At 42.8% G+C, this 13,925-nt stretch overlaps 1 protein-coding gene across 1 annotated transcript in view; it reads left to right on the plus strand.

The window, feature by feature from the left end:
- Nucleotides 1-13,925, plus strand: part of LOC119409615 (thrombospondin type-1 domain-containing protein 7A) — a 351,078-nt gene that overhangs the window by 73,023 nt on the left and 264,130 nt on the right. Inside the window, exons 3-4 of the mRNA XM_037676515.1 lie at nucleotides 2,117-2,365; nucleotides 4,257-4,441. Of these exons, the coding sequence (XP_037532443.1) occupies nucleotides 2,117-2,365; nucleotides 4,257-4,441 (434 nt within the window). The remainder of the gene's footprint in view (nucleotides 1-2,116; nucleotides 2,366-4,256; nucleotides 4,442-13,925) is intronic.

Below are 13,925 nucleotides of genomic sequence, written 5' to 3' on the forward strand. Positions count from 1 at the left end.
GACCTGTCCAGGTGTCCCTGTGATGGACTGGAGACCTGTCCAGGTGTGTCTGTGATGGACTGGAGACCTGTCCAGGTGTGTCTGTGATGGACTGGAGACCAGTCCAGGTGTCCGCCATCTCTCGCACAATGACTGCTGGAAATGGGCACCAGTGACCCGAGAAGGAAGAAGCGTGTAAAAATGATGGATGGATAGCGATGAACTAAAGGTTCAGGTTTTACTGCCAGCATGTTTTAGCTGCTTCAGCCACATTAAACAGCTAAAATTGTCTATTTAAACTAGAATAAAATGTTCCTGTACACAAAAGTAAGAAAGTAAAAATGGGCAAGTCTTTTATAAATCCTCCGTTTCTTTGCATTGGAGTAATTAAAGTCACTCTCATACAGTCTTGGAGCAAAAACCTACATTTCTAAGGTAATGTCCTGAGTATATCTACACGTAGTATATCTACACGTAGTATATCTACACGTAGTATATCTACACGTAGTATATCTACATGTAGTATATCTACATGTAGTATATCTGCACATAGTATATCTACATGTAGTATATCTACATGTAGTATGTCTTGTATATCTACATGTAATATATCTGCACGTAGTATATCTACATGTATATCTACACGTAGTATATCTACACGTAGTATGTCTGCACGTAGTATGTCTGCACGTAGTATATCTGCACGTAGTATGTCTGCACGTAGTATATCTACACGTAGTATGTCTACACGTAGTATGTCTACACGTAGTATGTCTACACGTAGTATGTCTTCACGTAGTATATCTGCACATAGTATATCTACATGTAGTATGTCTTCACGTAGTATGTCTTCACGTAGTATATCTACACGTAGTATGTCTTCACGTAGTATATCTACACGTAGTATATCTACACGTAGTATATCTGCACGTAGTATATCTGCACGTAGTATATCTACACGTAGGATGTCTTCACGTAGTATATCTACATGTAGTATGTCTTCACGTAGTATATCTACATGTAATATATGTACATGTAATATATCTACATGTAGTATGTCTTCACGTAGTATGTCTTCACGTAGTATATCTACATGTAATATATCTACATGTAGTATGTCTTCACGTAGTATATCTACATGTAATATATCTACATGTAGGACACTTAGGACAGTGTGTCTTCTGCAGGGTTTGGTTTTGACTGCACAGTTTCGGCCACAACATTGTTCCTCCCAGTTCAGGGCATAAAAAATGAAGTGGGATTACTCACCATCGTCTTTTCTGGACGTTTCTGTTGATGAGTAAAGACGTGAACCTTTTCTTCCATCCAGATGTTGATGCTCGAGTGTTTGTTGAAAATATTGTGATTTTATGTTGGCAGCACAGCAGAGGGTTGAAGCTTTTTCTAAGTTTGAATGTTTTTCACGTGCACAAATGTGTTTTCTCCGTGCACCTCGGCTTCCTCCCGCACACCAAAACTGGTAACTCTATCACGAGATGAGACCGTGCACGAGTGGTTGCTCGTTCGTCTCTGTGTCCCTGTGATGGACCTGCGATCTGTCCCGGGTGCACCCTGCCTCGTGCACCATGACTGCTTGTGATCATCACAGCTCCTCACAGCCCTGCACAGACGAGCGGGGATGACTTTGTGTTGATACATGAACGTCTTCGTTCTTTACCTGGAAGTAAAACCAGTAGATGACTGGCTCAGTTTGTTGTACAAATGGGAAAAGGAAAATGTCTGTCCTGGTTTAGGCTGAATATGAAATAAGTCATTATCTTGTTTGCATCTTGTGTGTTCAACCTTTCATTTGTTCTGCAGCATCTGAGCAGGAGCAAGCGTGTGTTTACAAGGGCTTGTTAAGGTCTTGATCTGTTCTGTAAGGTCTAAATGGGTTCTTGTCCTCCACGTTGTTTCCTGGTACTAATCTTTGAGATGCACTAGTTTTTGTCATTTTAATTAAACGTGTCTGTAAAGGATTCTGTAGAACGTGGTTACAAGCTGTTGAGGTCATTAATTTCTTTGAACCAGGTCTGTCGGAGCAGGGACGCGTGTATTGACCCTTGAAGATTGAGAAATGCTTCTCTAAAGTAGAAATCTGAACCACGTCTTGACGTCTCTCTTTACCTTCTCCCAGCCTGTGCATGCCTCGGGACCTGCCGCTGACCATCCAGTCCTGCATCCTTCCCAAAGACTGCCAGGTTACCGAGTGGACCGAGTGGAGCTCCTGCTCAAAGACCTGCGTGGACCCCGAGTCTCTGAAAGGAAATCGCACTCGGAGAAGACAGGTGCTGCAGTTCCCCGTCGGTGAAGGTGAGGAGTGCCCGCCTCTGGAGGAGATGGAGTCCTGCGAACCTCGGGGAGAAAGCCTGCCACCCTGCACCACGTGAGTTTCTGATTACTGACGAGGGGAGGCAGAACGAGGCAGCCGGGATCGAAGGGGACGTTTCAAATTGCCCTAAAGTGTTGATGTGACTTTCATGACTTTCACTGAGATATGAATGTGCATTATGTCGTGATGAAATCATTTGCTTTGACTTTGCCTTATTAAAACCTGCGATGAAACGCTTCAGGCGTTCGATCGGCATTTCAGTCACGTATGGGCTCGAGACAGAAAAATCTGTGCTGGCTCAGTCTGCACAAACTTCCTGTTGACCTCCATTTACACATATCACCAGACTAATTTTGTCTCCTGGGTGGCACACGGTGGGGAGTGTGTGTTTGTGAGACGACATATGGAGAAAGATAAGTGTAAGTGCTTGGGCTGGAGCCAGACACAAAGTGAAGGCAAACGGAGGGAAACTATAAGGCTATTTTACACTCTGATACAGAGCAAACAAAGATTCAGGCTGTCAATGGCTCGCTTCAACCCGTACCATCATTCCACATCCCTGAGTAAGAAACTCTTTCTAATCCCATCTGGAAGATTACTGGATTTCCTGCCAAACCAGTCACAATAAGTCTGTGACACATTGGGGAATTATTTATACCTGTAAAAACATATTGGTTGCCAAATTTGTCAGTCTAACTGATTTGTTCTGCCTGCAGCCCAAAACAAAAGGACATTAACGTGTGGGTTTGTGTGTCTGTTGGCAAAATATCCCATGAACTAATAAACAGATTTTACTGAAACAGCCAGAAAGTATTTGTTGAATCAACACGTTCAACCTGTTAAAATTAGGAGCCAACACAATTCAACATGACCGCCCCGCTAAGCGACATTAGCCAACAGTAAAATGGGTATAACTCGGTCAGTTTTGCAGATACTAAGATAAAATTTGAAGTGATAGTAGCTGAAATTAATTCACAAGATATACGCTACGTACAGGTGTCCTGAAGCCAGTTTTTTTTTTTCATACCAAGTACAAGTACTCCAGTGTGAGTCCCGACGGAACACAGCAATCAGTCTGCTGTCTTAACATGACGTGTGTTTTTCTTAAAATATCTCTAAACTATGGACGTTTTTACTTGTTTATCCTCGGTTACTTGCAAATTGGAAGAGGAAATGATGTCACCAAGCCTAAACGGTCTGAAGTACTGGGATGTGTTTACAAGCGCAAGTACTCGAGGCTGGTATCGGGCCCAATACCAGTATCGGTATCGGAGCACCACTAACCCTATACAACACAACATGCTCAACATCTTTGTTCAAAACTCTAGTATATGCTTTAGTCCACGTTGATTGTTAGTAAAATATCTCGTCAATCACTGGACGTATTATAATGAAACACTCTAACTTTGGGAGTCAACCCAATTCAACCCAAAGCTGCTTCAGTTAATTGATCCTAGCCATCACTGAAGTGGTTGTATCCCTGTCAGTTTTCAGGAGTCGTCCTTTCTCTTCATATCATGAGATGTTCAAAACAATATTTACAGAGTTTGACCAAAATGACTAACTCTGTCCTATTTCAGCATAAATGATCTTTGTTTAACTCTCTGGCATGTAAAGTGGGGGGCTTATCTTAAGGAATGAAAAGTCTTAATAGTGTTTGATGTAGACAGACTATACTTACTATATTAACAGGCACTTTGGTTTCAAAATTAGCTCTGATAAATAAAACGTTGGTAAATTATTCCCTCTATATTGTATCTTTGATCATTTTTTACCTGCGGGAACAAAAAAAAGTCCCTTCAGTCTGAGTTTTTGATGTTTTTTGACTGATTTTAACAGAATTTAGGTCTACAAGACTGAAAATGTTCCTAAATCGACACCGTACTGCACCCACAGAGGAACGTCTGACTCTTGTTCTCTCTGCTGCTTCGTGTCAACGTTGCAGATACATGTGGAGGACCACCGAGTGGAGCGACTGCCGGGTGGACTTACTGCTGAGCCAGCAGGACCGGCGCCGCAGCAACGTGACGGGGCTTTGTGGAGGAGGTCTGCAAACGAGAGAAGTTTACTGTGTCCAGGCCAACGCAGAGCTCCTGAAATACCTCAACGACCTCAGAGAAAAAGAAAAAGGTAAAGCTAGATTCAGCTGGATTGTATGTTTTGATGGGGTTGGAACCAAATTCTTTAAAAACCTCAAACCAAATCTTTTTATGGTCAACGACTAAACTGGATTTAACGGGTTTACCTTGTGTGAACACACTAAACGGATCTGCTCGTGGAACCGGTTAAAATCATTAATATGCTATAGACAGTTGACTAAACAATTTATGAATTATTCCCACTTGAAAAAAAAAGTTCCAGTGATTTGATGGTGTAAAAAAAAATCATATTTTAACAACGTGGTTGCAGAAGAGCACTGGTAGATGAGTCAGCAGCAGCACAGATCAGGAGAGCACAGCTTTCAGATATGTCCTATAGCTTTATCTAACTCCAACCAAAGCTTCCACTCATTTATTTATTTCAGCTGACTGTTGAGTTTGGCCTGAAGCAACCAGTAGACCCCAGTAAGTGTGTGAACTGGACCAAAATAAAAACGAGAGTAGCCTGTAATGATGAGTGGAAACAGACGAGGTGTACATTTTTGTGAGTGGATGACTGAACGTGGCTTGTGGTGTGAACAAACTGGAGCAGACTTAAATAAATGCTCTGTTTGTCCTTTATTGGATTATTAATAATATTTGGGTCGTAGTTTCTTTTCCTCAGGTGGAGGAGTTCACGTACCTGGGCATCTAGTTCATGAGTGGTGGTAGATGGAGCGGGAGATGTATTGACGAATCGGGGATTCATCCTCTGTAATGAAGGTGTTGCTTCGGTCTGTTATGGTGAAGATCTGAATTGAAGGCAAAGCTCTTAATTTACAGGCCTGTCTATGTTTCAACCCTCACTTGTCATGAGTTTTAGATCATGACCCAAACAAGGAGATCCTGGATACAAGCGGATGAAATGAGCCTCTTTTCTGTGGCCTGGCTCAGCGTTGGGGATAATGAGAGCATCTAGGAGTCGTGTTGAGGTGGTTCAGGCATCTGATTAGCACCTGGAGGTTTTCCAGGCATGTCCCACTGTAAGAGGCCCCAGGGCAGCCCCAGAAACCTCTGGAGGGATTGTGTATCTTCTCCAGCTCGGGAATGCCTTGAGATCCCCCAGGCGGAGCTGGAGAGTGCCGCTTGGGGGATACATGTCTGGGTTTCTCTCCTGGATCTGTTGCCTCTGTGACGTGACTTTGTTAAAGCAGCTGAAGATGGAGAATATTTTGTGGTTTCTCATGTAGCCTCTAAATCATCAGCAAATTGTCCCCCTTTCAAGTGTTTATAGTATAAATTACTACCACAGCCTGGGACTACGGGTAAGTACCTGGGATGTCCCAGTTACTTTTAAAATACACACGTTTTTTCTGGTAGTCTCCATGCACGGTATGCACCGGGTACTTGCAGGTCACATACTGGGCTGTAATATGTATTGCTACCCTTTATATTTCTATATACAATACACCTGTTTTTACTGGCAGCAACAAATACTTGAAATGTTTTAGAACACATTTCTCACCTCATTTCACTTCCACAGGGAGAAGAATTTACTTTCTACTCCATTCATTGAAATTCCTGTCGTGTCATCCTGCACCACCCTTGAAAACACGACCTTAGATTTTCAGTATAACTCTAAAAGCAGTCATGGTGAAAGGCAGTAAATTTAGGCTCATGACAACAGCAGGGTCTTGCAGAGAATATATTGTCGCATATAAATTTCACTTATGTTCCAGCAGCTTGTGCCCTGCAGGGTTCATAATCACAGTCAAGTGTTGGATGGGTCTCTTGAGGCCTGCCAAGCTACGAGCTCTGAACTCTTAAAGCAAAAATGTAAGAAGCACACACAAAAAATTAAATACTATGAAACAAGAACTTGAGAATGGTATTTTTGTTTACCGTCTTTAGCTCAGTTAATCCATGAACCAAAATCTTCTTGCATTTTTTAAAAGAATGAACTAAAGCTAAAATTCCTTCATCACATCTCTCGACAGATGTCTTGAAACATTTTAAGGAAAATTTGTAACAAATGCATCTCAGTGCTCCACGTCAAGTTCGCTGTGAGAAAAGCCGTAAAACATTTAAAAGAGAGACTAAAAATAAAATAAAATCAACAGCATGCTGTGTATTTTGCTGAAAGTATCATGATCCAGTTCAAAATAATTTGAGCTAAGCTGAAGTTAAGATGTTTGGTTCAAGTGCAGGCAAGCTTGGAACAGATATTGAGATTTATAAACTGAACTTATTGATTTGAAACAATGGAAACGAGGACAGTCTTTTAAATCGTTATTTTTTAAACGGCCTAAAGACTAAACGCCATTTTACTTTTTATTCTTTGAACTAAAGTAGACCAGCCCCTGTAGAGTTTAAACTGGATCGTGAAACCATTTATGCTTTATCATTTTTACACATGCATGTCGGGGACTTCCTGATCTGGGTCGACATTTTAGAACCAGAATAAGTTTTACCATCATTGTACCGTAGTACAGTACAGTGAGATTATGTTCGTACAGTTGTCCGAAAGATGGGCGACATGCACGTTGCTGCTGCTCCTAAGAGTGCAACCCCTTATTCTTTAGATAGAAAAGGGGAAAGGCCATGAGGAGAAGATGGTGGTATTACAAAAAAAGATCTCTTCACACCTAGTCCTCATCAGGACATGATTTAAGACATCAAAAACCTCTACCAGCAGCAAATTTACAGACACATTACATATACATTTGATGACAAGACTGTGAGATGTGTCCATGAAGCACTTCCAGATAGACCATAGTCCCGATGAGATGTTGGTGTCAGCCGGTACAGCTCTGATAAGCGTTAACAGAAGTTCTCTGGGGTGGGAGTGGGGGGTGCAGATGGAGCTGAGTCTTCCTTAGTTTACACACATCCCAGGAGAAATTTGATAAATTGGCCTACTTCAAGGCCGAATGGGGAGTCAGATTCAGATAAACCACAGTTGTTGATTTTTTTTTTTTTTTCAGCCAGATTATTTCTCACCAGCCTTGAGTCCTGCTGGTACTCCCGATGATCCAAAATGGCCAGATTTGTGAGCATTCCACTGGTCTGTGCTTTTTAGCTCCATCCAAGGTCGTCCCCAACATGCTGGCGAGTCCCAGAAGCTGCAGGTGGCCTGTGATTCTCACAAATCGCTTCCATCTTATGTTTGAGCTCGTAAATCAGCTGATTTTGAGTGCTCAAAGCACGAACCAAACCTTCACATACGCTCGGCAGCTTTGCCGTGGCCAAAACTGCTGCCGTCGTCTTAGCTGATAACATAGGTATCCGACACTGCCAAAAAGCAGAAACCCTGCTATCATGATTCCAATGATATAAACATTTTCAGTGTCCTCCCGAGACAAAATGGAAAGACACATCAACTTCCACTTTCCCCACGGATCCATGACGTACCCTGCCGCATGCGTCTCAGCAGGGCATGAGGGCTCTCCAGGACCCTGTCACTTGGTTGAAAAAATTTTATCAATTGAGTTGAAAGTCCAGCTGACCAGATCTATGACAGTAGTTTACGATTCGGAAGATGTGTAAATAGGAGCTCCGTTACACAAGACAGAGCTCAAAAAAGCAGGCGGGAGACAGGAGAGGGAAGACAAGCATCCGTCTTTCTCGAGAGCGAGTGAGGAAAAAACTGAGGAATTTTCATGCAAAGTGAAAATGTGAAGCAGTCAAGGTGTTCCAACATATTGTATAATTACTTATAGCTGGAATAATTAAATTATTCTGGGGTTTTTTCATACCGCTTCCCTGAGTTTTAATCAGGTTGAGGTTTGGACCTTTTCTGGGTCATTGCAGCGTTCTGTTGGAGATCAGCTGCTGTGTTCAGGATTAAGGTCTCGTTGCATCATGTTTGGTCCAAGCTTCAGTGCTCAGATGGACTCACTTTTGACTCTAGAATGTTTTGCTCTACAGAGGACTTCATGGTCCACTCAATAATTGCACAGGGCCCAAACCATCAGCCCTCCACCACCATGCATGACAGCTGGTGGGGGGCTGTTTGTGCTGAAATGCTGTCTTTTGTTTGGCAAACCTAAGCTGCTGTAAGGAATAAGAGAGGATTGATCTTTGTCCTTAAGATATATTTGTAGATTTATTCATGTTCTGTGAAGAATGAGATCACCTGATGTGCTTTGAGAGGTTTGAAGTGTTCAGAGTGTGAACCAGTGGTTTTTGCACAGGCTGATGGTCAGGGGTGAAGACTCCCAGAATCCTGGTAATGTCCTCATAACTCTTTCCAGATTAATTGGGCAAAGAGAGTTACATCTCTAAGCTTGCAGCTAATGTTGTCCTGCTTTTATAAAAAAGAAACACACGGTTTATCACTTTATCAAGGGCATTTGATTAACAGACTGTGCTGCTAGGTGAGAGATTTCCTTTCACTGTTTTTTGCATTTTGGCTCGTATCTTGAGTCTTTTTCGCAAGTGATGGTGCAAAAGATAAATTGACAATCATGGCCTCGTCTGCAGTAATAGAGCGCCGGTTGCTTCAGTCTGTTGTGGTGAAGAAAGAGCCGAGTTAAAAGGCACAAAGTGCTTCATTTACCATTTGTGCATAAGACCAACAGTCCAGGCACATTGGGATTGTTGTGCAGAGCTCTCTCAAAGTTGAAATCAAAACACTAAATAACGGTAAATAATTAAAAATAAGAATAAAGTAGATTGTATCTACACCTTCCCTGGTCATGTGATCAGTGAAGTTAGGTAGTGTAGGTTATTATTGCACCTGAGCAGTAGTTTTGCCATCAGTCTGACTGTGGCAGACCATCTTGTGCTATGGGTGATGATCTATCCACTCTGCTGTGTCTCAGGTTATAAGAACATGTTTTGTATCTGATGAGAGAGTGAGCTGGATGGAGTGAGTCCTTGATGATTCCTGCTGCTCTTCTTCAACTGCGCTGTTCATACATGGAGTCCATGGAAGGAAGTTTGTCCCTGTGATCCTCTCCACAGTCTTTATGACTCTTTGCAGTGCCTTCCTTCCTGCTTGTGTGGTGTTCCCATACCAGATGGTGATGCCTGTGGTTAGTGTACTCTCTATCAATCCTCTATAGGCTTGGGTGAGAGGGTGCTGGTTCAGACCCACTTGAGCAACCCAATGAAGTAAAGCCTGCTGGGCTTTTTTTTTACTGTGGCTGTGGTGTTGAGAGACCAGCTCAGGTCCAATGTCACTTGCAGTCCCAAGAATCTATGGCTGTCAGCCCTCCCTCAGTCCCTTTAATGATGAGAGGCTGTAATGAGGGAGGGTTCTTTCTGAAGTCAAACGTGATTTATTTGGCCTTGTCTATATTGAGGATGAAGTCATTCTTCTTTCCATAGGTTATATTGTTGTCTACCAGAGTCTTGTACCCTGACTCGTTCCCCTCCTGGATGAGCCCCAGTACAGTGGTGTCATCAGCATATTTAATAACGATGGTGCTGTGCTGGGTGGAGACAGTCATAAGTGTACAGAGTAAAGAGTTTAGGGCTGAGACAACAGCCCTGCGGGGCTCCTGTGCTGACTGCGAGTTCAGCAGACACCCGTCCTCCCATTATCACCACCTGTGGTCTATCTGTCAGGAAGTTCAGGATCCAGTTACAGGTGGAAGTTGAGACACCAAGGTCTGTCAGCTTCTCTATCAGCGCCCAGGCAGATGGTATTAAAAGCCGAACCGTAGTCCAGGAAGAGCATTCTGGTATGTTCTGCTGCTTTCCAGGTGTTGCAGAGTGCGGTGTAGGGCTATTGCTACCACATCATCCACTGATCGATCAGGGCGGTAGGCAAACTGGAGGGGGTCGACTGTATCTGGGACCATGCAGTTGATGTGCTTTAGGACGTTTTTCTAGGTATGGACTTTTGGAACTGGTATAATGATGCTGGATTTAAAAATACGGGGGACCACTGCCTGGGATAATGACAGGTTGAAGATGTCAGCATGTACCCCAGCTAGTTGTTCCTCACAGGCCTTCATAACTCTGGGAAGAACTCCATCGGGTCCCTCAGCCTTGTGTGGGTTCAACTTCTTCAGAGTTTTCAGAACCTGTGTGTGTCTCACCTGGAAGGAAGCGTCCATGGGGTCACAGGGGGTCCTTGAGGGTAAGTCTGTATTCAACCTGTTGAACCTGGCATAGAAGGTGTTAAGGATGTCTGGAAGGGTGGCCACAAGTGGGATCTATGGTTGTTGTGGTTCTCCTATAGTTTGTGACGGACTGAAGTCCCTGTCACATGTGAGTTTTGGTTGAGGTAGGGCCTTCAAGCTTTTCTGAGTGAGCCCTTTTTGCTGCTCTGATGGACTTCTGCAGCTCCTACAAGGCTCTTACTCGTTATACTCTTACACTCCCAGAATGCAACGCTCTCTCTGAGTGGTTGATGTTCCGACCCTCACCTATGAGTTGTGGATCATGACTAAAAGAATCAGATCCTGCTTCCTCCTCTGGATCAGGCTCAACGTTAAAGGTAAGGTGAGGACATCCACCATCCAGGGGGAGCTCAGAGTGGAGTCATTGCTCCTCCCCATCATAAGGAGTCGGATGAGGAGGACCCCCTGGGGCAAACCCAGAATTTGCTGTAGGTTTTGTAGATCCTGTCTGGTCTGGGAACACCTTTGGTTCCCTCGGGAGGAGCTGGAGAGTGTCGCTGGGGAGAGGGAGGTCTGGTTTCCTTCCTAGACCTGTTGCCTCTGTGACCTGATGGCGAATAAGTAAAAAAGAATTGAACCGATTAATTTTAGATTTGTTCAATAAACGATGACGGTTCGGTCTCTTGTGTTTTATTGTTCACTTCAGATTTCGTTTACGTCAGCTGAAGAGTGTTGGAACGAGACAGATGCTTTTAACGTCGATGTAGAAGAGGGTGTAAATAATTGAAGCAAACGTCACTTGAACTCTTTTAGCACAATCTCAGGGCTGTGATGGGAACTGACAGAAAGACATGAAGGATCTCATTCATCCTGAAGAAGTCGCTGCTTAATTAACACAGATGTTTTTATTTTGGAGTGTGTTTTTGAGCGTCGCTCCTCCTCGATGATTATCTCATAAATAAGATATTAAATAACTCCTATTCTGTGAAGTGCACATCCGAAGCTGATTAGTTCTCAGGAGGTTTTTGGCTACATTTTGATTTATTCTGTAAATAAAGTCATCACTTCTGTCTGATCGGATACTAGAGAGTGGCATGAAATAAATCATTTTATTTCACAAGTGTAAGTGAAATAAATCAGATCAGACACTCTTGCATCATCTGAGTCCCCTCACAGTGAAGAGCCGTCTCTAAAAAGATTTGATTCTGAATCACATGTCTTAAATACTTGTATTTACACAAGCTGTTAAATTAACTCTGTACATGTCCAGATATATCATCTCGTACATGCGATGAGATTTTTATTCCACGTTTCTGAGTCCGGTCGGTCGGTTTGTTTCCCAAACAGCTGAGCAGCCTTGGACCAGCTGACGTCCTCTCAGCTGACACCAAATGATCGTTTAGACGAGGGATTGTCGGCTCGTGTCCTGCTGCGACTCGTCGTTTGCCACAAGTGTGAAGGCCGCCATTTCTGACACTTGTCAAGCCAGCTTAGAGTCAAATCTGCCTTCTTAAGAGGGTGGTGAAGACATTAGTTCAGGCTAAGCCCACGGAGACCAATCACACCAAGCACGTGGGAGGGCAGTCTGAAGGGAGGTGAGATGTCCGGTGATAACACGTTGGATGTTGGGAGAAGTTCCTCGCACGCAACAAGAACGACAATCCTGGACTCATCCGACTCAGATTGGTCTGGTTTAGCTTTATTTGCACAGCTCACCGTTCTGACAGTGATGACAAGATTGTAGCCATTTTTCTAAAGCTGTGATGTTTTTTTAATCTTTGGCACCAGTTTCATCATAAAGCTGCGATTATCTAAAACTGATGCTGATGTTAGCTGCACAACCACATCACTGTTTGTCATTTTTGCAGCTCACGCAGCTATTTCAGCTTCAAAGGATGACGTCGGAATTTGTAATCCTGCTTTCAAATCCTTAATTGCCTTTGTTGTTATTCCAGCACAGAAACGCAGACCAGCTCTATTTCAGTCTCGTCTCTGCACCGCTTCTAAAAACCATCGCTGCAGAAGTCAGAATGCAGATGAGATGGGATTAAAAGGAGAACAACAGTTTGAAGAAACTCTGCGCTCAAAAGCAGCATCTTTGTCTGATCTGGAAGATTCACAAGTTTAACATAAAAACATTTCATTTATTAAACGCTGCTTTGTTTTCTAGTCGACACAACACTGAAATAAGTTTGATCAGAAAACATTTTTATATCACTGTTATTATGAAATAATGTAATCTCTTGAATCTGTTTTGGTTCTTCTCATCCTGAACATCTCGTTGCACTGCTGACCTTGTGTTAACCTGCGTATGACAAATAACGCAACATCTTGAATACTGTGAGATGAAATGTCATATGATAAAATGCAAAACACGAAACGATACAGGACATGCTGTTCAATACGATGCATTCTGATGCAGAACAATACGATACGACTTGATGTGTAACTCACCGTTATTTTCTTATAATAATAATAATAAGTGATCATAGCCAAGTACTTTCAACGTGGAACAATCGAAGAGAGAGTTTAAATACTGACCCTAAACAAAAAATAATCAAAAGAAGAACAAAATAAAAGCAGAACTCCCAGATTTGGACATGAACACCGGTCTCTGAGAGAGTCTGGTACCCGACGTCCTCCCATCTTCTCAACGTTGTTCAAACGCGTCACATTATTAATGAGCAACTGCTGCCCAGCCGTTTGTTTTTATTCAAAAATCTGAAAAGTTTTCATCGCAATTTTACAAAGACCTTTTAAAACACAAATTATAAAGTAAAAAACATAATAACTCCAGAGTGAAGAGTGGTGGCACAGAGGTTAGAGAAGGTTCGCTAGTTCGAACCCCGGGACAGGCAACATCTAAATGTGAGTGGGGAAAGGTGAAGCACCCACACCTGCCTCCACCCTCATTTGCCTGACTCTGGGCTCTTGAGCAAGGCCCTTAACCCCCACCCTCTGCTCCCCCAGGCACCCAAGATGGCAGCTCTCTGCTCCACACAGAGGCTGTGGTAGCTCGATGGTGTGGTTGTGTCAGGAAGGACATCCAGCGTAAAAACGTCTTCATGTGAGTTAGTTCACTGTGATGACCCCTGAGGAAGGAGCAGCTGAACAATAAATAAATAAAATCGTCTGTTAATGTATCCGAAACTTTATATAAATATGTAGTGAACTAAGCCTCAGGTCAAATCTGGCCCTGAGGGCCTTCCTGGGACAAGAACTGTTATTTCATTGATTTGAGTCCAGAAACACAAAATTAAGTTCATCCAGAGACTTTCTAAGTGTGTTCTGCACTGATCAATTGAAAGAACACTCTCTTTTTATTATCATTACTATTTTCTTGATAATCAAAGTGTGTTTAGTTCAAACCATTTTAAATGTTGAAGTGAACTACTCATCTTAAATCAACTGTGAAACAGTATTAATGATTTTTAATCCTCATTCAAAGTAGAAATCAAGTTAAGG

Source organism: Nematolebias whitei, chromosome 5 (genome assembly GCF_014905685.2).
Source record: "Nematolebias whitei isolate Nwh7 chromosome 5, NemWhi1, whole genome shotgun sequence".
Lineage (NCBI taxonomy): Eukaryota > Metazoa > Chordata > Actinopteri > Cyprinodontiformes > Rivulidae > Nematolebias > Nematolebias whitei.